Below are 20,074 nucleotides of genomic sequence, written 5' to 3' on the forward strand. Positions count from 1 at the left end.
GTAGAGTACATGCTCCCCTCCTCGCTAGCTGGGCACACAGCTGTTCTTCCCAGCGTCGATCAAACCGTCTGGAGCTCCTGTTCTGCTAATAAAGGCGAGCCACAACAGCTCCTCGGGACGGGCAGGGGGGTGGGGGTGGGCGGGGTGGGGGGGGGCTCTTCTGCGACACAGCGTGCCACTAGCAGGTGTTAGGACAGGAGCTGGGTGAATAACTGATTTTGTGATTCGCTGGCCCGTCTGGAGAAAAATGATCTCGGGGGGCTTGACAATAAACTTTTTTGAAATTTTCAGCAAACTGAAAAGTGTGTGTGTGTGTGTGTGTGTGTGTGTGTGTGTGAATAGTTTGGGGTCAAATTACACTGAATTGTTTTAATGTTCAGCTTTTTTTTTTTTGCATTTTTTAATAAAATTGAAGGAAAGAGGGCAGGAAAAAGTGCTTTTGAATCACAATGTGATTCTTCAAAAATGTCGGAAGAGGGAGCCTTTTTTGGTTTGTTTTCCCTGAGCTGAGCAACTCAGCCAAACCAAGGTGAATTTGCCAAACTTTTTGGAGTCACTGAATCTGCATTTTTATTTATTTATTTATTTTTCCTGGGAAAAAAAGGCCGATGATAAATTTCATGGAGCTGCTGCAGCAAAAACATACCCGCAGCAGCCAGTCTCGGAGCCCGGGTCTCCAGACTTGGGCTCGCACAGCTCACGCTGCGGTGCTAGAAACAGCTGTGTAGTTGTTCCCATTCAGACTGGAGCTCGGGATATGATACCCGGGGGGGTGGGTCCCAGATCCCCAGCTCCAGCCTGAGCAGGGACGTCTACACGGCAATTTTGAGCGCAGTATCCATGACCTGACTGTGGCCAGGCAGAGGGATGGATTATGGCACACCAGGAGTGGATGCGAGTTCAGGAGCTGCTCTACGGTAGGTATACTCAGGTTCGGTACGTACCAGGAGAGGAGATAGTCTATGATTCCTTGGGCTATCAGGGTTGGAAGGGACCTCAGGAGGTCATCTAGTCCAACCCCCTGCTCAAAGCAGGACCGATCCCCAATTAAATCATCCCAGCCATGGTTTGCATGCTTTCTGTGCTCTGTTCATAATTCCATTGTGGTTCCTCCCACCTCAGCTAGCTAACCCACATTTTAGAGCTGTGTGAAAGTGTCATGGACTTTTCACCAAGTCTTAATCACATTTTGATATGTACCCCTTTCTAGTCACTTTTTTGTGCACATTCAGGAACAGAAAATATCACAGTTTCTTTTCTACTTTATACAGGTTCTTCTATCATGCTCATCACTGTAGTCTCTGAGTGCCAGTTACAGATTTGCTCTCATATCAATCACAATGTACCAAATAATGAAACCAAACTTCTCTCCCATGCAAATATTACAGCACATTTGTCCTTACCGAGCATTTTCCACTCTTTGGATCCCCCAAAGATCTAAGCCATCTTCAGTAAAGCCAAGATGCTGTGGGGAAGTGATGCTGGTGAATCAGTAGGAAGCACCCCTCCTATTGAATGAACGCCTGGCCCCACCAAAATCCTTTCTCGTTAACTACGTCCCCCTCCGCGTCGGGGCTGGACTGATACCCCGGTGGTGGTGATAGAGGGTCTCTCTTTCAGATGAGATGAGAAGCTGGTGCTTGTGCTCACCAAGGAGCCACTGCCACTTTCCACCCGAGTCGGCGCGTTAAGCCAAGTGCCAAATTCCAGGGATTCCTCCCAACTCCTCAGTGGTTTCCAGGGGATAACTTCTTTCCTGTTCTGTTGTGGTTTAGAGGCTGCCACCTTCTGCCCCAGAGGCAGCTGCCTCTCAGCTGTGGGCAAAGTGATCTGTGCATATAGACAGACAGAGAGCTTGTAAAGACTGTTGACTTCGTTGTGTTTTTTAAAAATGGTACCATGTAAATAATAATACTTAGCTCTTTACAGCACTTTTCATCAGTAGATCTTAAAGCTCTTTACCAAGGAGTTCAGGATCATCATCTCCCTTGTAGAAATGGGAAACTGAGGCACAGTGACTTGGCCAAGGTCACCCAGCGGGCGAGAGGCGGGAATAGAACCCAGGTCTCCTGTGTCTCAGGCCTTTGGCCACTCGGCCCCACTGCTGTCCCCCTTCATTTTTATAAAACAGGCTGTTAGTAGTTTGACCATGTTGGGGAAAAAAGCGTGACAATATTATACCCAGCTATAAAAGGGTCTTTCTGTCTGAAAGCTGGTAACTCTCAAGTGTGAGCCAGAAGAACAGCTTGGTTTCATTTAACCTGCTAATGATAGTCCTTGGCACTTCTCCATCGCCTTTTGTCTAAGGATCTCCCTACACCAACATTCGGGAACTGACTCCCAGCACCCCTGGACGGCGTTGTATCCCAGTGGTTAAAGCACATGGCTAGGAATCAGGAGAGCTGTGTTCTATCTCTGAGACGCTGACTCGCAGCATGACAGTAGGCAACTCACAGCCCTTGCTCTGTGCCTCAGTTTCCCCATCGCTAAAATAGTGAAGATAACAACAATCTGTCTTTTTGTGGGAGTTTTTCTTTTTAAACCAACTGCTTTCTCTCTCCTGCTCTCCCTTTTCCCCTCTCCCAGGCCTCAGATCTGTGTGGAAAAGGGAAGAGACAGGTAAGCGGAAACTTCATGTGCTCAGATGTTTGGAGACTTAACTCCTCTCAGTTGTCTCAGGCAGGAGTGGTCAAAGCAGAGATCACGGAGTTCAGTATTGCAGCAGTCTGTGACCGGCCTAGCTGGGGGGAGAAATTCACCCCTACACGCACAGGCCTAGCTCAATGCCTTTGCATCAGTCCTTCGGACCCACTATTTTTAGGGCTTGAGTGATGCACAGGGTTTTGTGCCGGGTCTCTGCGTGGGGGTGAATTTCATCCTGCTCTGAATAATCAAGCAAGCTCCAGTGGCTGGGATAACCCCTTGGCCCTGACAATTTCACCAACTGCTAGTTGCTTGCTCAGTTCCCCCAACTGCTTCCTCGTTCCACGGACCTCCAGGGTCCACATGCCACCACAGCAAAGACGGTTCTGCGAATGCAGTCGAATTTGCTAGTGCAAAGAGAGCTGCATGGAACAACAGAACAAAACTCCCCTTAGGTAGAAGCCTCTGAGAAGTCATGTGGACTTGAGTGTGATGAGTGAACTGTGGCCAGTAAGCTAACAAGGACTCCAGAACTGTTTCCCCTTTAATCTGTGACAAACCACAGACCTCAACAGCGGTAACAAAGATCCCGAGGGGCAAATTCTGTCCTCAGTAACTCGTTTGCACCCCCGTTACTGTGCATGGAAGGGAACACCCTATAAACTGAGAAGTGTGAAAGGCCCTGCTGGGACTGGGATGTGTGTTATACCTGATGCTTAATGTACTAAGTCATCCCTCTTAGCACTCATGCTGTTTGGTAAGATGATATGGGTCAGTTCCGATATCCCTTATCCAGTAACCCTTTCCTATCTGTGTTCTCCTGGTACACCAACGATGCTTGATCCTTTTCCTTCTCCATTTCAGGCAACGCCTCCGATTCTGCTCCATTGTCATTCCCAGGTGAGATCTTATTAGAACTGCTTTTGGACGAAGAGTTTTGGACCCGAAAAATGGGGACTACATTGGCGGCGGGGCAGGGGAATGGTGATGAGATTTTGAGTTTTTGCTTTGAAAAAACCAAATGGGTTTAAAAGGAAAATTTGGACGAAACTTTTTGTGGAGGCAAAATAACTTTTTCCTGACTGGCTCTACTTATTACTGGAAGCAATAGGGGAATTTTGCAGCTCCCTGGCCTTGTTCTGTGCCATCTCTGATGGGCAGTGCCATAGAAGTGGGTGTCCACGGCTCTAGTGAGTGACCGACTGATTCGGCAAGGCTTTTATACAGACGCGTGTTCTATTTCTAATTATTTGACAGATCATTTATGTGTGGCTGATTTCAGCCTAGGAATTATCCATGGATTGGTTTGCTGTGAGTATTAGCAATTTGTTACCTGCTCCAGGTGACAGGTCACCCACGTCACATGATACCATTTCTCTTCTCTCATTGGACGATTCCCTAACCCAGCAAGAGCTTTCAAGATGGCCGAGTGAATGTGTCCGGTGCAGAGATGTATTCCTGACCCTTTGCTTCCCACAAACAAATAGAAACCCACTCACCAGAATCAAAGCAAATGCCAGCAAGATAGCAGCCTACTACTGGTATCAACTAATGGAGCTACTCCTTTTGCTTAAGTGGTAGCAGTCTGGGATTTGGTGCAGAAGGTCATAGGTTCAAACCCTGCTGATGACCCCTGGTGAGGGTCGTGGTGCATTCATTACCTAATTAGGGCTAGCCCGTTGCCTGGTTACTCATCTCACTGTGACCTTCCTCCTCGCAGCGGTGCGGCTGGTCAATGGGCGCACCCAGTGCCAGGGGCGCGTGGAGATCCTCTACAACGGCTCCTGGGGCACGGTGTGTGACGACGACTGGGACCTAGTGGATGCCAACGTGGTGTGCCGCCAGCTGGGCTGCGGCCATGCCCTCGCCATGCCAGCCACCCTGACCTTTGGCCACGGGAGGGGGCCCATCTTCCTGGACAACGTGGACTGCCAAGGCGGGGAGGTGGCCCTGAGCGAGTGCGGGAGCCGCGGCTGGGGAATCCACAACTGTTACCACTATGAGGATGTGGCTGTCACGTGTAACGGTAAAAAGGTTTGGTTCCATCCTACGGCGGGGGCAGGGGCAGCGATGGGGTTACGCGACTGACGCCTCACCACAGAAGATCCAGGCTGGAAGGGACCTCAGGAGGTCACCGCGTCCCACCCCCTGCTCAAAGCAGGGCCAGTCCCCAACTAAATCATCCCAGCCAGGGCTTTGTCAAGCCGGGCCTTAAAAACCTCTAAGGAAGGAGATTCCAGACCCACCAGGCAGGGCCCAGCAGCCCCCTTCTCTCATGTCCCTCTTGTGATGATGGACTAATGGGACTTCTGGTTGGAGATCACCGTGGCTTCCTCACCAGGGCCCCCGTGCCCGGCGCTGGGCTCTCGGAGGAGACAGTGCTGCAGGGCTGGGCTGCTGGGGCTCAGAGTCCGGGCCCATCACTAGGGATGGGCCAGCTGCTTGCACCCGCATCCACCAACCACCTGAGCTAGGGACTGGAACTGAGCAGCACCAGGGCCTGGCTCTGTTTGATTAAACTGACCCTCCCTCCACAGCTTTCCCTTTCTGCCCTGCCCTTTGCTCTCACTCTGTCCTGGCCCATGGCTCCCCATTCCCATCTGCCATCTCTGTGACCCCCCTTAGGGTAGGTCTGTACTGCAGTCAGAGCGGAGCGTGGAGATGTACCTGCACTAGGTTGGATCTAGCTGGCTCCAGGATCCATAGCAGTGTCAGCCGCCCCTTCGAGGACGCACCCTGGGTCTCGGGCAGCCTTGTCCGTCTGTGCAGGAGCAGCTTCGCTGCGAGCGTTAGTGGCGCGAGCTAGATCAAAGCTAGCTCCGCACTGTCTACGCTGTTCTCGGTGGTAGCAGATGACAGAACAAGGAGTAACGGTCTCAAGTTGCAGTGGGGGAGGTTTAGGTTGGATATTAGGAAACACTTTTTCACTAGGAGGGCGGTGAAACACTGGAATGGGTTACCTAGGGAGGGGGTGGAATCTCCTTCCTTAGAGGTTTTTAAGGTCAGGCTTGACAAAGCCCTGGCTGGGATGATTTAGTTGGGGATTGGTCCTGCTTTGAGCAGGTGGTTGGACTAAATGACCTCCTGAGGTCCCTTCCAACCCTGATATTCTCTGATCCTATGATACACTGCAGTCGGGACAGTGCGTGTAGATCTACCCAAGCTAGCTCTGACTGAAAGGATCACAGACCCAGTAAGGTCTAGTTTTTCTCTGCGGGGCCTGGTTTTTTATTCCCAATCACTCACAGACCAGGGGCTCCCCTCTCAGACCTAGTCAGGGTGATGGGGGCAGATGCCTGGAGCTGGGCCAGATTTGCAGACAGATGCCGGCCCAGGCCTAGCAGAAAGACAGTGGATTTGTGATTCCCCTAAGAGGCTGGGGATCAATGGGAAGGAGCCAGGGACTGATTGATTAGGGAAGGTGTCCAGCCTTGACTGGAGAAAGGGGGCTGACCTGGAGGGGAAGGGATGATGAGTCTCAGCATGCAGCTGTGAAGGGGAGTGGGAGGAGCTGGTCGGGGGGCCGGCTTTTGGGGAGGAGATCTCTGGAGGAGGTTCCGGCGGTTTGATCCTGCTGCTGAGTCTCCAGGCTGAACTGCTCTGCTCGGGCCGTTGGAGGTTTGTCCGTCGCTGTTCATAGCCGGGATGCTGACCAGAGGGAGGCAGAGGCCTGGCGTCGTGTGAAAGAATTCCCGGGGTGCGCTGGGAGGGGGGTCCCAGCGGGCAGGGCCGACTTTTGACCCAGAGCAATATGTTACCCTGCTGGCTGGTGAATGCAGTGATGGGGTGACGTTGCCCTGTCCGGGGCTCCTCCCTCGTGCCCAGACTGAGCTCAGAGACACAGACATGGGTCTGCTAATAACGAGTAACCAGCCCTCCAGCTAGCCTGGCCTGCAAGGAAAAACTGACCCTTCCCTCTAGCACTCAGCATCCCACATGGGTCTGAACAGCACTTAGCCCCTCTGCATCGCTTTGCAAACAGGGACCAATCCCCAGCAGCAGGATTGAGTGTCATTGTCCTCAGTTTCCCTCGGGGCAATGCGAGGCAGAGAGGTGAGGTGACTCCCTCAAGAGTGATCTGGGTCAGAGCCAGGATTAGAACTCGGGTTCTTTGCTCAGCGTTGCCGGCTCTTGCAGGTTGATTGTGAGTCTCCTGATATTTGCCAGTTTTCTAGCCGGTGCGTCTGTGTGGGTGAACATCGCTGCCCTCCCCTGGGCTCTGGATGCTGGGGCTGCGTATCCAGCGGGTGTATTTATTACAGGGCGCGTGGGAAAGGAAAATTAGTAAAGCCACACTGACGCCCAGCCTGCCTCTGGCTCTCTTTTCAGAGCTCTCCCCCACCCGGGCAAGCAAAGGACCCGCGAGCAGAACCACCACAGCCACGCTGCCGACCGGGAAGAGTAAGCATGTCGGAGATTGGCTTCTCACTCATCAGATTCCCTCCCTGCCTCCTACTCACCCTTCGAAGCCCTTATTGGCTGGCGTCTTTCCACCAGAGGCCAGGCCAGGGCGCCCAAGCAGTGCATGCAGACTCTCCCCATACCTTACCCCCAGGCTTGGGCCAGCTCTCCCCCGGAGAGCAGAGGAGACAGGTGAGACCAAGGCCAAGGATGACCCCAGTGGGTTATTGAGGTCCCTGCATTGCAGCGGTGCTGCTCAGAGCCGTGGCTGTACAGAGCAGGTCTCCCAGTTTGGGGACGGGACGTCCCAACTCCATGGGCTGCTTTTGCTGCCACGTGCAAACTCCCGTCTCTCTTGCTGCTCCCCATCCCCGCACGGCCTGCTCCTGTCACTCCCATGGGATCCCGCTCGGTGCTCTGCCCGCCCCGGGGACAGCCCTGACGCGAACCCCGGCTGCCCTTGTGCAGGCGACGGCAGCATCCGGCTGGTGAGCGGCGCCGACCCCTGCCGGGGCCGGGTGGAGATATTCTACCGAGGGACCTGGGGCACGGTGTGCGACGACGACTGGGGCATGAGCGACGCCAGCGTGGTGTGCAGGCAGGCGGGCTGCGGCCCCGCAGTGGCACACAAGAGCAACGCCTACTTCGGCTATGGCACGGGGCACATCCTGCTGGACAACGTGAACTGCGAGGGCAGCGAGCCCCGCCTCGCGGCCTGCTACAGCCTGGGCTGGGGGATCCACAACTGCGGGCACCACGAGGACGCGGGGGTCATCTGCACAGGTAAGGGAGCAAAGCCTCATGGGAACGGCCGCCATCTTGGCTGACCCGCCGGGGGTGGAACCGAGGCGCAAGCCGCGGCCCGTGTGGATTGGGTGCAGAGGGGGCCAGGCTGATTGGAGGATTACCGTCCTCCCCCATCCAGAGGCAGCTCAACACAAGTGTCTGAGCCATGGCAGTGCAAGCCCTGGGTAAGCCTTGACCGATGCGATGGTTGCCTCCTTGGCCAGCATCGAGTCCAGCCCTCCAGAGCAGAATGCCTGAGTCTCTACAGGTAGATCCAGGCCCATGGGGGGAAGCCGGCAGGGCTGCTGTAAATCGGATACGGAGAGGAGTGAGTAGCACACTCCAAGCCATGGGTTACGTCCCCTGTCACTGCTGCTGCTCAGGGCTGTGTTGAACAATCCTACTCTGCTTCCTACCATCGTGACACATTGGAGCAAAATTTTGCCGGGCCGTGTATTTTAACCGTGGCCTCCATTCGCACGGGCACATGCATCGGCACCCCCAACGGTGTCTGTGCAAGCTGCTACTGGCGTGAAAACAAAAGCTGCCCCCTTCTCCACATTGCGCACACAGAGGTCTCTTTCCACAGCACCAGCTGCGCCGGTCCCATTTGCAGGTGCAAAAAGGAGAGGGTGCGGATGAGATGGGTTGAACATTGGTCCAGATCCAAACGTCCCCATAGATCAGGGATGCTGGTACCCGGATGCTGGTTTGGAACCATTTTGCAGCGTGTGCAGAAAGCTAACGAATCCGGGCAGCGGCAGCTCGAGCCCAGGGCCCCCCTCGAACACCCTGCCAGCACCCCCCTGTGGTCTGTCCTGAGGGAGCTCCAGCCTCTGCGTTGACTTCAGCCCTGCCCCTAGGATGAGAGGTTGCTGAAGTAGCGTGCCCAATCCCTCTGCTGCCGGCTCGCACCACGCACAGCTCTGTTGTGAAAGCTACGGGCAGTGCATGTTCAGTGACGCGGCACACGCTCTGCGTTGTGCCAGGGGGGCCCTCTGTTATTAGTCGTAGTCTCTCTGCAGCTCTCTTTCCGCTCGGACCCACAGCCTCGCTTGGTCTGTCCAATCTTGATAAGAGAAACATTTCAAAGCCCCAGAACCCAGCAGTGAATCCATGCCGACGTCTTTAAACTCAATGTTCCCGTCACGCCACTTTCTCCCTTGTAGGCTGGAGGCTCCTGGGGGAAGGGGCTGACCGCAGGTGCCCATATCTGCACTAAACGCAGAGACGTGGGATCTAAATCCGATGATGCCGATCCAGGGGGAGGAGCAGTTTTGTGGCAAGCCCGGGACTGCAGGAAGTCGAATAGCCTTGGGAGCTGGGCAGAGAGGTGGCAAATGGAGATGAATGGGAAGGGTGCAGTGCTAGCCCTGGAGAGGGTAGTCCTGGCAGCGGAAGGACTATTAGGCTGAATGGAACAGAACTACAAGTGACTAATGGGGGGTAGGGAGTCGGGATCATAACGCCAGAGAAGTTGGAGTCTGGTGTTACTCCTGGAGGAATTCTGCGTCACTGCGCGTGCACAGAATTCATGTCCCCGCAGATTTCTTTGCTTCCATGCAGAAAAATGACTCCTGACAGGGAAGCAAAGGGAAGCCGCAAGAGCGGTCACACACTCCTCCCCGGCAGCGCAATCAGGTTGGTTCGGGAGCCTGGAGCAGCTGGTAGAGACATAAATCACCACCGAAGGGAGAGGGGGGCTTGGCAGTTGTGTGAATGAGAGACACTCTGTCCCTCTCACTTGTTGTTGCAGCACGCTTGGCGTGGAGGGGCAAGGCTTCAGGGTGTTTCTGAGGAGGCATGGGGCAGGCTCTGTCCCCTCAGGCAGAGCAGAATGTAGCAGCCTGCCTGCTTAGTGAACTGTTCCCATTGTCTTTGTGAATTCTCCCAGGAGTATAAAACAGGTATAAAAGTTTTAAGGCTCCTTTACATTGCCAGAGGGGTGTAAAGGACAGTGTGGCCTTATAAATGCTTATGGTTCTTTAGTGATTAGAACTGGTCTACATTTTTGGACTGAAAAATTTTCCTATCACAATGTGCTCCATGAACTGTTTGCTACTGACCTTTCTGGAGATGGTCAGTAGCCAGTATAAATTGTGAGTTTGATTTCCCAGCCCTCACTTGCTCTTCAGTTGCCTATGATGTAACCCTGAGCATATGGCTGCATATATTTGTTGACTAATAACTAGAAATAAACTGTCAAACCGAGCTATGTTATTATTAGGCAAGGGGGCTTGAGGATTTCCTCCAATGCTCTCCACTCCCTTTCTCCATCCATTGTACTGTAGTTTAAATAAATTACTGCAAGAATTGAAACCAGAGTGATTATACTGCATTATTTTGACAAATAAAATATGCAGAATTTTAAAATATTGTGCACAGAATTTTTTATTTTTTGGCGCAGAATTCCCCCAGGAGTACTGGTGTGTAGCAGCCACCGGAAAGGAAATGAGATGTTGCCACGACCCGGAGCCAGGGTGCTGATAACGCCCCTGTGCTGAGTCTAATGGCTCAGTCCCGAAACCAACCAGAGCTCTGCCACTGAAGGCAATGACAGCTGGCCAGTGAGGCTGCTTAGGGCTCCCATGGGCGGTTCTGATGACCAAGGATCGGGGACAAGTGCAGAGAAGGGCGCAGGGGGTTGCAGGGCAGGAGTGTCGAACCAGGAGGAAAGATAAGTGGCTGCAAACCTGCTCAGCCTTGCCGAAAATGGAGAGCTGAATGTATGCAGGGAAAAGGGGGGCAAATCTCTTGACAGCTGGACAGAGAGAAGGCTCAAGCCACAAAGCTGTGCAGGGGGGTTTGAACCCCAGACCACCCCAGGGAACCCAAATCACCCAGACCCAACATTATTTTGACCCTCCTCAAAGGGAATAAAACGCAGATGGCTCTCCACAGTGAGCGTGCCCTAAATGCACTGTTGGGACGGGCACGCCTGGAAGAGCTCCTTGTGGACCTCCCCCAGGTGTCCCCTATTTAGCTAAGCCCAGATCTACACTACAGAGTTAGGTCCACACAAGGCAGATCTATGTCAGTGTCTACACTAAAATTTCACTCCTGCTGCCGTAACTCGCCCGCTACCCCAACTTAATAACTCCACCTCCCTGAGTGGTGTAGAGACAAGGTTGATGCAGTTGGTGCAAGCGCTCCCGGTGAGGCTGCGCACGACCGACACAAGGAGGAAAGTGTAGATGCACAAACGATGTAATTACTGCGGTGGCTGTATGGCAACGTAAGTTAGGTGACTTAATTTTGTAGTGTAGATGTGCCCTAAGTTACTTAAATGGCCCCCAATGCCACAGTATCCGGTGGCCATATAATGTCTAATATACCCCAGAGCACCCTGGAGAGGCAGGGCAGGGCTGTTATCCCCATTACACAGATGGGAAACTAAGGCACAGAGAGGCTAAGTGACTTGCCCAAGGTCACACAGGGAGTCTGTGGCAGAGCAAAGACTTGAAAGTAGGGCTCACAAGGCCTAGGGGACTAGCCACTGGACCATCCTTCCTCATTACCTGCTAGGCTGAAACCCAGGAGATGGATAAAACACAATGGAGAGAGGCTGGGACTAATCTGAGCAGCAATTTGCAAGGGAAATGACTCTGGTTGCCTGCGATTTCCTGGCTCTGGTGGAAAGCAAGCTGCCTTGGTCAGGAAGTGGAGTGATTGGCTGTCAGCGGCTGGGCACTCAGCCATCCCCGGTCTCCCTTTCTCTTCCCCTCTTTCAATTATGTATCTCTGTTGATTACCATTTATAATGTTAATAATCCCCTTGAATTCCCTCATTATCGCAGCTAATGACTGGAGCTCTAAGTGCCGTCACTTTCGCTTCCCAGCGATTAACTAACAAAGAGGCTGATGCGCGCAAAATGAGCAATTTTCTCAGGCTGTTCCTTTCTTGCCTATCTAGCCATTGTCCTGGAAGCCGGGGAGATGGAAACGCTGGCCCGGAGAGCCTCAGTGGGACGGCTTGTACAGGGGTGGGGGCTGTTCTGAATGGGGGCAGCGGGTCCACAGAGTGGGTGAGGCCCAGCTGGGAGAACCAAACCTCTAGGGGAGATGCTAGTGATGGTCAGATTGGCGGCAAGGCAAGAGAGGGGGACTTGACCCTGGCCCACTGCGTGGGGCGACACGGCTAGGCAGAATGGGCTGGAGTGCTGTGGTGTGAGCGATGCACTGTACCTGGGCCTAGCCACCATCACTGCCAAGCCCGGTCAGGTGCTACAATATTAGAGTTGCCAGGCATCCGGTTTTCGACCGGAACATCCAGTCAAAAAGGGACCCTGGTGGCTCTGGTCGCAAAAAGACCAGTTGGCTGCAGCACCAGCGGGGCAGGCAGGCTCCTTATCTGGCTCCGCGTGGCTCCCGGAAAGTTGCCACCATGTCCCTGCAGCTCCTAAGCAGTGGGGCGGCCACGGGGACTCTGCGTGCTGTCCCCACCCCGAGCGCTGGCTCCGCAGCTTCCATTGACCGGGAACCGCAGCCAATGGGAGCTGCGGGGGCGGCATCTGCAGTCTGGGGTAGCGCGTGGAACGACCTGGCCGCCCCTCCACCTAGGAGCTGGAGAGACATGCTGATAGCTTCCCGGGAGCTGCCTGAATGGACTCTGGGCAGCGCTTAACACCCCAAACCCCCTTCCGCACCCTAATCCTCTGCCCCAGCTCTGAGCCTTCTCCCACATTCTGATCCCCTTGGCCCCAGCCCAAAGCCTGCACTCCCAGCTGGAGGCCTCCTCCCCTACCCCCGCACCTCAACCCCCTTCCCCCAGCCTGGAGCCCCCCCGCCCCCCAACCGGGGATCTGGATAACGGGGCCTGGCAGAATTCAACTTTTTCTTTTACAATATTGACTCATAATATTGATGTTTATTTTTACATTTGTATTTATGGAAATTTGCCCCAAACGATGACTTTTAAGCATTTTTTAAACATTTGGATCCATCTGAATGTTCACGCTTGCGGGAAATTGCTGGGGTCGGCCAATAGGAAGGGGCCGGATGATTGTTTAATGACAGAAGAGGTGGAGATTCCAAAGGTTAAAAGCTTTGGAACCCTTCGAACACAAATTGTCAATATCACAGGTCAAAATATACAAAGAAAATAGCCTTAAATCAAACTCTAGTGAGTCCTGAACTGGCATTTTTTGTACAGGTTGAATCTCTCTAGTCCGGCACCCTCGGGACCGGACTGGTGCCGAACCAGAGAATTTGCCGAACCACGGGAGGTCAGTGCAGAGTGCCAGCGGGCCTCCATAGGCGTGGGAAGTAGAGATGCGGGGGGTGCTGCAGCACCCCCAGGCTTTGCCCTCAGTGTGGCCTCCCGCCTGGGGGCTCCGATGCTGGCCCTCGGTCCCAGCCACCGGCCCCAGGTCCTCCCCCCTCCCTCCCAGAGCTTGAACTGGCGAATCAGCTGTTTGCGTCACTCCGGAAGCGCTGGGAGGGAGGAGTCGGAGTCGGTAAGCGCGGGGCCGCCAGTGCCGAGAGGCGCGGGCGGAGGGGGGCAGAGGGGGGAGCTTGGCGCCGGTGGATGCTCCGCACCCACTCATTCCCCTCCTCCCCCCGGGGTGCTCCAGCCCCAGAGCACCCACAGAGTCAGCGCCTATGCTGGACCACGGATGTGCCCAGGGAGTGCCGGATTAGAGAAGTTCAACCTGTACGTTCCCAGTCTGTATGCTTCGATGATTATTGATGGAAATATTTGTGCAGCAGTGCGTGGGCATGTCCGGGGAAATGCAGGTTTACTGACGTTTACCGATAAAAATTGAATCCTTCCAATCCTTTGTATAACACACACTGATCCCAACCCGTGGGTTACCTAGGTGCATTTAGCAGGACACTACGCTCCGAACACATGTTCCCAAGGCACCGGCCAGTGTCTGACCTAGGAGCCGCTAAGAGCGGCTGGAGGAGTGTAGAATGATGGACGCATGTCTCTGTTCTCTGGATGGGCTCCCTTCTGGCTGCCCATCCTCTTGAAATGACTGAGTGTAAACAAAGCTACGGCCGCTGGTCATGTGGCCTCTGCCCCTACGTGTGTCTCCGCAGGGCTGCGGATTTCAACGGTGGCACCATTCACCACCTCGGCTGGCCGGGACTACGGAGAGTCATTCACCGACACTGCCACAGGTAAGGCCAACGCTGCCCGTTCCCGCATCTGGAGGCTCTCTGGATGGATGATGCATGAGGAGACCTACAGGTCCAAGGCTAGTAAATTGATCAGAGCAGCTACCCCATAACATTGTCCTGGGGAGGACACAGCTGGGATCCGAACCAGCTCGCTATCCTTCCTGGTCCAGCCACCCGTACTGGGGAAGCAGGGCTCAGATCCCCTGTCCAGGGCTTTCTCCTCCCCTTCTCCTTTGGAGTCATCAGTAGAGATGCTGGGTGACCTAGAGACACGGCTGGGCTGCCAAGAATTCAGCCCAGTCTGGAGTATTGCTCAGGTCATGCTGGGCTTCGCTCGATCCACAGCACTGGGTGGGATCCTTCCTGGGGCCCAGCATCAGGACCACAGGAGCTGCAAACAAACGTCTCCAGATCCCTGAAAGCCTGCTAGTCGGGTGCTTGCTGCACAGCATGCCATGATGTTGCTCTCCCCGGGGGCACTGTGCTCTGATTTTGTTGCTACAGGGGCATCCCGAGGTGGCTGTGATGCCAGGGAATGAGGCACTTGTGGGTGAAATTCACCAAGGTCCCGCTTCAACGCACAGGGTGATGCCTTGCAAAAAGAACTGCCCCCCATCGGGTCGAAATGGGCCTGCTTCTCATGCTGACCATCAGTCCAGTGGTGAATTTCACCCTTGTGCCCAGGAGCCCCATCAGATCCTGTATCCTTTGGGCATGAGGTTGCATGGTGCATGCTGCCACCACGGGCGAGGGTGCTGCCCTTGTACCGCGTCAACAGAGAACAGCCCGGGAGCAGGCTTTCCCCTGAACTCCCACCCTCCTAATGCCGCTGCTTGTCCTTGCAGTCACGGATGCCAGAGATCAGCCCTCGCCGGAGTCCGAAGTGATCACAGCGGCCCTTCTGGCCGCGGGCAAGAGCAGTAAGTGTGCGCGTTCCCCGCAGGCGGACGTTGGCTCCGGGCGGCCCAGGGTGCATTCAGAGATTCCCCGCAAAGCCAAGGCAGCCACACGGCACGCCTGCACTGGGCTGCCAAGGCTGGAATGAAAGCCCTGTGGTATTAACTCAGCCCCTGCCCAACCATAGGGAGCGTGTTGCACCATTTATATGGCGGAGTAGCCGGTAGAAACTACGAGTCCCAGCAATGCCATGCTCTATCTTGAGCCTAAACGGGAGCACGGCGTGCGGGGACCTGTCGTCTCCCTGGGCCCCACCTCGTATCAAAGATGAGGGCAGCTGCTGCAGAGCACTTTGAAGAGCCCCGGGCTGCACGGGGCACCTGACTGCATCCCTCCCCACCGCCAGCATCAACCAGAATCTCTCGACTTTCTGGCCTTCCACATCACCTTTGCTCTCCGGGTCTGGCCAACAGGTGCCAGCATCAGGCTGGCGAACGGGAACAGCAGCTGCCAGGGCCGGGTGGAGGTTCTGTACCGCGGCGCCTGGGGCACGGTGTGTGACGACGACTGGGATTTCACCAACGCCCAGGTGGTCTGCCGGCAGATGGGCTGCGGGGTGGCAGTTGCGGCCACCGTCCTGGGGTATTTTGGTTACGGCACTGGGCTGATCCTTCTGGACAATGTGGACTGCGCCGGCCGGGAGGCTGACCTGGCGAATTGCTTCCATCTGGGATGGGGGCAGCACAACTGCGGGCACCATGAGGACGCCGGCGTCATCTGCAGAGGTGAGATACGTGTGCGCGCTCCACGCAGCACGTCTGCCCCGCCCAAGCGGCACACCTGGCTCCAAGCTCCATCCTGTGCACCTCCCTCCAAATCTAGCCAGATCTGGGACCGCCCCGGGGAGGGAAGCTGGGCCTAGGTCATGCCACGAGCTGCCGGCCTCAGCATGCCTCAGGGCGGAATTAATGGGTCCCAGGGAGTGCCATCCGAGGTCCCACCACCTCCCTGGGTGGGCCGTCTGAACTGGGAACCTGGATTCCAGCCGCTCGAGCGGGAGATGGGCCACACAGGGATCGTATCGTATTTAGTCTGGGGCTTGGGGTTTAGTTCAGGTTGGAATTGGAATTGGAATCAGATGCTCTTGGTGGGAATCCCATGAGACCCTGGGGGAATTTCAGACACGCCCAGAAAGGCCCCTCCTGCTTCTGGATTCCCCCAGAACCGAAACCTTAGAGCCAGGTTCAGATGTGGGGATTCGAATCCAAGCTCCGAGAACTTCAGAGGATTCAGGTCTGAGGTGCTAGTTTTGGCCCAGTCCCTGGGTTTGAAGCCGGTCCCCGTTTCTGGAGTGGCACCCACTGGGGAATGGGATGCTATTGTTACACATGACAGATAGATAAGGCCTTCAGCCTCCCCTGTGAATTTCAGTGCCTGCTTTCAGGGGACGTTTGCCCTTCCTCTGCTTCCTAAACGCACCACACGTCAGCAATCTGCAGTGCGTCTCCTCTCCCTGCCTAGCTGTCTGGGTCTACCTAGCTCCAGCCCAGCCACTCATGCTCCATGACATCCGCCCCTGAGCTGGAGACCAGAGATGGCTGATCATTGTTCTTTTCATCCATCCTTCGCTGGAGCAGGTGTGGACGAGTCCGAAGACCATTTCACAGAAGATGCTTTTGCCACCACGACCTCGGCCACAACTCGTCCCAAGGACGGTAGGTACCCCATGGGGCCAGCAGCGCCCCCCCAAACCATCTTCAGGCAGCCATAGGTCTCCTCCCAGAGAAACCCCCTCGGGTTTGACAGAAAAGCCAGAGATGAAGGCAGCTGAGGGTTGGTCCAGATAATGCCCGGTCCAGGCGAGGATTGGACTAGAAGACCTCTCAAGGTCCCTTCCAGTCCTACGAGTTTGATTCTATGACACCGCCCGTGGCGTTGGCTGAAACGTCGATCAGAAGTGATACCGCAGCACAGGGGTAGCAGGCAGTGTGCGGTTGACTCCCTCCCACGGCGTCTGTCATCGGTGGATCTCAAAGCACCTTTACTGTAGCCTCTGTCTATCCCAGTGAGGTAGATGAGGTTAAGCTGAGTGACACTGGGTGACGTGGCACGGGCCACGCAGCCAGGCCGAACCGGGAACAGAACGCAGGCTTTCTGGCTTCTCAGTCAGATGCTTTGGCCCATACTGCTCCGGGGTCCTGCGGCCTGCTCCCCTGTTCTGGACCCCGTCCTCTCTCGTCTCCACTGAACTCCTAATACGGAGGCACTCGTGCTGCTTCCACCGCTGGCCTCTCGCTCCCAGGGCAAAAGTGAGCCACAGGAGGGGGAGTCCGGATTCGCGGGACCCTGTGTTGGCTCCCTCATTGGCTCTCTCCTCTGAGCACCTGCCTGTACTGGGGCAGCAGCTGCCTGCGTCCCAGGGCGCAGTGGGGGACCGCCAACTGCTCGCAGGTTCCAGGCCGGAAGCTGCTTTGAGTGCCCAGCGCCGGGGGCTCGGCTGGGTGGATTCACTCCCCGTCTTCCCAGGGGAATCAAGGAAAACAATTCATTCCTATTCGCCCCATTAAGGAGCAGCCTTGCGTCCGTCCTGCCGGGATCGGAGGGCTGCTGAGCGTCCCCAGGAGGAAGGCGGAGGGCAGCCGGTTGACGGGTGCGGTGCAGGGTTCTGATGGGCAGGGCCTCCGGCTGCCCCGGCTCCCCTCACCCTGTGCGGTCCCACCCCCCCCGCAGGATCCCTGCGCCTGGTGAACGGCAGCCACCGCTGCGAGGGCCGCCTGGAGATGTTCTACCTGTCCCAGTGGGGGACCGTGTGCGACGACGCCTGGGACCTCAGGGACGTCGCGGTGGTGTGCCGGCAGCTGGGCTGCGGGGGCGCCCGGGCTGCCTGGGGGGAGGCGCGCTACGGCCCAGGCACCGGCTACATCTTCCTCGACAACCTCAAGTGCAAAGGAGACGAGCCCTCCCTGCTGCACTGCTCCCACATCCGCTGGAACGTGCATAACTGCGACCACTCGGAAGACGCCGGCGCCCTCTGCGGGCTGCTATGACGGGCTCTGTGCCCGCGGCCGCCCAGACACGCCCGGGTGAGTCCGGGGGGGGCGGGTCGATCCCCTGGCGTGTCTCTCTGCTTCCCCTACCGTGCCCCGTCGAAGCCCAGGGCAGTAACGTGTCTGTAGGCAGGGCAGACCGGGCCTTTGCTGATTAAAGGACAGTGGCCCATCGTAGGAGGTGAGGGCAACCCGGAGCTCAGACACCCGTCCCAACCAGAACGAGCCCGACTCTCCTGGTAGCAGAGCAGGAGTGCCCCCCCCCGGGGAGCTGTTCAAAGGCCAGCAGCTCTACATCAAGCCTAAAGTGAAAAGAGCCACCTGGCCGTGGTGCCCCCGGCCTGTCGCTCAAGCTGGCTCAGCTTACTGGAGTGAGGCGCCAGGGGAAAGCGGTTTGGTTAAGAGGAGTCAGGCCCCAGGATCTGCCCTGAGTTGTCCTTTGGCTGATCAGCCGGATGAAAAGCCCTGGCTGCCAGCTGACGTTGGCTGTTTCTCTTTCAGACTGACGCTGGCCCAAACTGCGGGGAATTCCAGATGCCAGCGGCACGTGGCGTGGTGTGGGCCGGCTTGCTGGTGCGCCCACGGCACCGATGTCTGTGGGAGATGAACCCCCACGTGGCCTGTACATCGCTGTATATAGCACGTCTGTAATGGGCATGGAAGCCCTATTCTCGCTGCCAGGCCCCTCCCCACCCTCCGTGGAGATTTCTCTAGGGGCACTGGCAAATGCCTACTTGAACATTATCCACGATGCACAGAGCAGAGCTCCAGCCGCTCATGGGCATCTTTGCAAACTCTCTGGCAGGGTAAGTTTTTGTCCCAAGAAAAACCCCAGAACGGAAGAAAAGCAAGAAGGAACACCGCTGCCTCGCAGAGTCTCTCTGGGAGAAACGGCAGAGACATACGTACCCAAGAAGCAGAGCCCATGGAGAAGGCAGAGAACTTTGGTGCCAATTTAGCATTGCTAGACTCTGTGGAGAGTCACGGGGAGCTGGACTGGGCTATTCTGCAGAGTCGCTGGAGCTCAGATACTAGCTGTGTCCGGGTGGCCAGCTCTCATCCAGCCCACGGTGATAGTGACCAAACGTCACGTTTTCATATGTGCCTGTGTCCCCTTTTCAGAAGTGACGTAGAACCAGATCCTCAGATGTATTTAGGTGCCTAATTCCCATTGGTTTCAGTGGATTTAGGAGCCTAAACACGGTTGAGGATCTGAGCCCTAGTTTATTTAGGCACTTAAAGATGTAGTTCTCAATGACAATTAGGCGGGCAGGTGCTTTAGAAAATCATAGAATCTCAGGGGTGGAAGGGACCTCAGGAGGTCATCTAGTCCAACCCCCTTCTCAGAGCAGGACCAATCCCCCACTTTTGCCCCAGATCCCTAAATGGCCCCCTCAAGGATCGAATTCACAATCCCGGGTTTAGCAGGCCAATGCTCAAACCACTGAGGTATGCCTCCCGCCAAAAATCCTGCTAAATGCTTCTGCATCTTAAAATCTGGCCCGAAATCCCATGAAAAGCCAATGGAGCTTAGTTCCTAAGTCATTTTTGAAAACGGACTTGGCCTTGTAAGTCCCATAGGAGCCTCTGAAAATCTTGCCCCGCATCCTGTTGGAATTGGATGGTGGCTGGCGGATCTAAGGGAGATGTGTGTGGCAGCAGGTCTCAGTCCAGGTCCCTATGGCCACGTGTTCCCATCAGAATGACCCACCACCCTGCAATGGCCCTCAGAACTGATCCACGGGCAAAGCTCCTGACCTGCTTATCAAAAGGGTGTTTGTGAAACTGCCCCTGGATGATCCATTTGCAGGCCCATGTGCATTAGAAATCTAGGCCCCGCTCCAGAATCTGATCCATTCGGGTTTGCTGCATAGAGCCCCCTGGAAGTCAATGGGACTCTCTGTGCCCAGCACAGACCTGACTGCTGAATTGGCTCCTGGGGATTGGTGAATAAAAACGTGGAGCTGAACTGGTGCATTTCTTGGATCCACTTGGGTGACTCCACCTGTCAGCCAAGATGCCCGTGTAGCCCCATTCGGTTTTGGGTATTTTGCAAGGAAGCTCAGTTTGCATTCTCGGATCCTGGCGAAGAATCCTGGAACCCTGCTGGGATCCTCGAAGTTTGTCATTAACCCTTTGTCATTTCCCCAGCTGGGAGACCAGAGAAATACTAT

At 55.5% G+C, this 20,074-nt stretch overlaps 1 protein-coding gene across 1 annotated transcript; it reads left to right on the plus strand.

Moving 5' to 3' along the window:
• Positions 1-874: 874 nt before the first annotated feature.
• Positions 875-18,728, plus strand: SSC4D (scavenger receptor cysteine rich family member with 4 domains). The gene is made up of 12 exons (XM_074974951.1): positions 875-917; positions 2,587-2,619; positions 3,508-3,543; positions 4,364-4,669; positions 6,973-7,044; positions 7,513-7,827; positions 13,876-13,956; positions 14,802-14,876; positions 15,327-15,638; positions 16,491-16,568; positions 17,584-17,936; positions 18,402-18,728. Exons 1-11 carry the CDS (start codon positions 875-877, stop codon positions 17,898-17,900), a joined length of 1,668 nt encoding a protein of 555 aa, XP_074831052.1. The 3' UTR covers positions 17,901-17,936; positions 18,402-18,728.
• The last annotated feature ends 1,346 nt before the right edge of the window (positions 18,729-20,074 follow it).

This window comes from Natator depressus, chromosome 17 (assembly GCF_965152275.1).
Source record: "Natator depressus isolate rNatDep1 chromosome 17, rNatDep2.hap1, whole genome shotgun sequence".
NCBI lineage: Eukaryota > Metazoa > Chordata > Testudines > Cheloniidae > Natator > Natator depressus.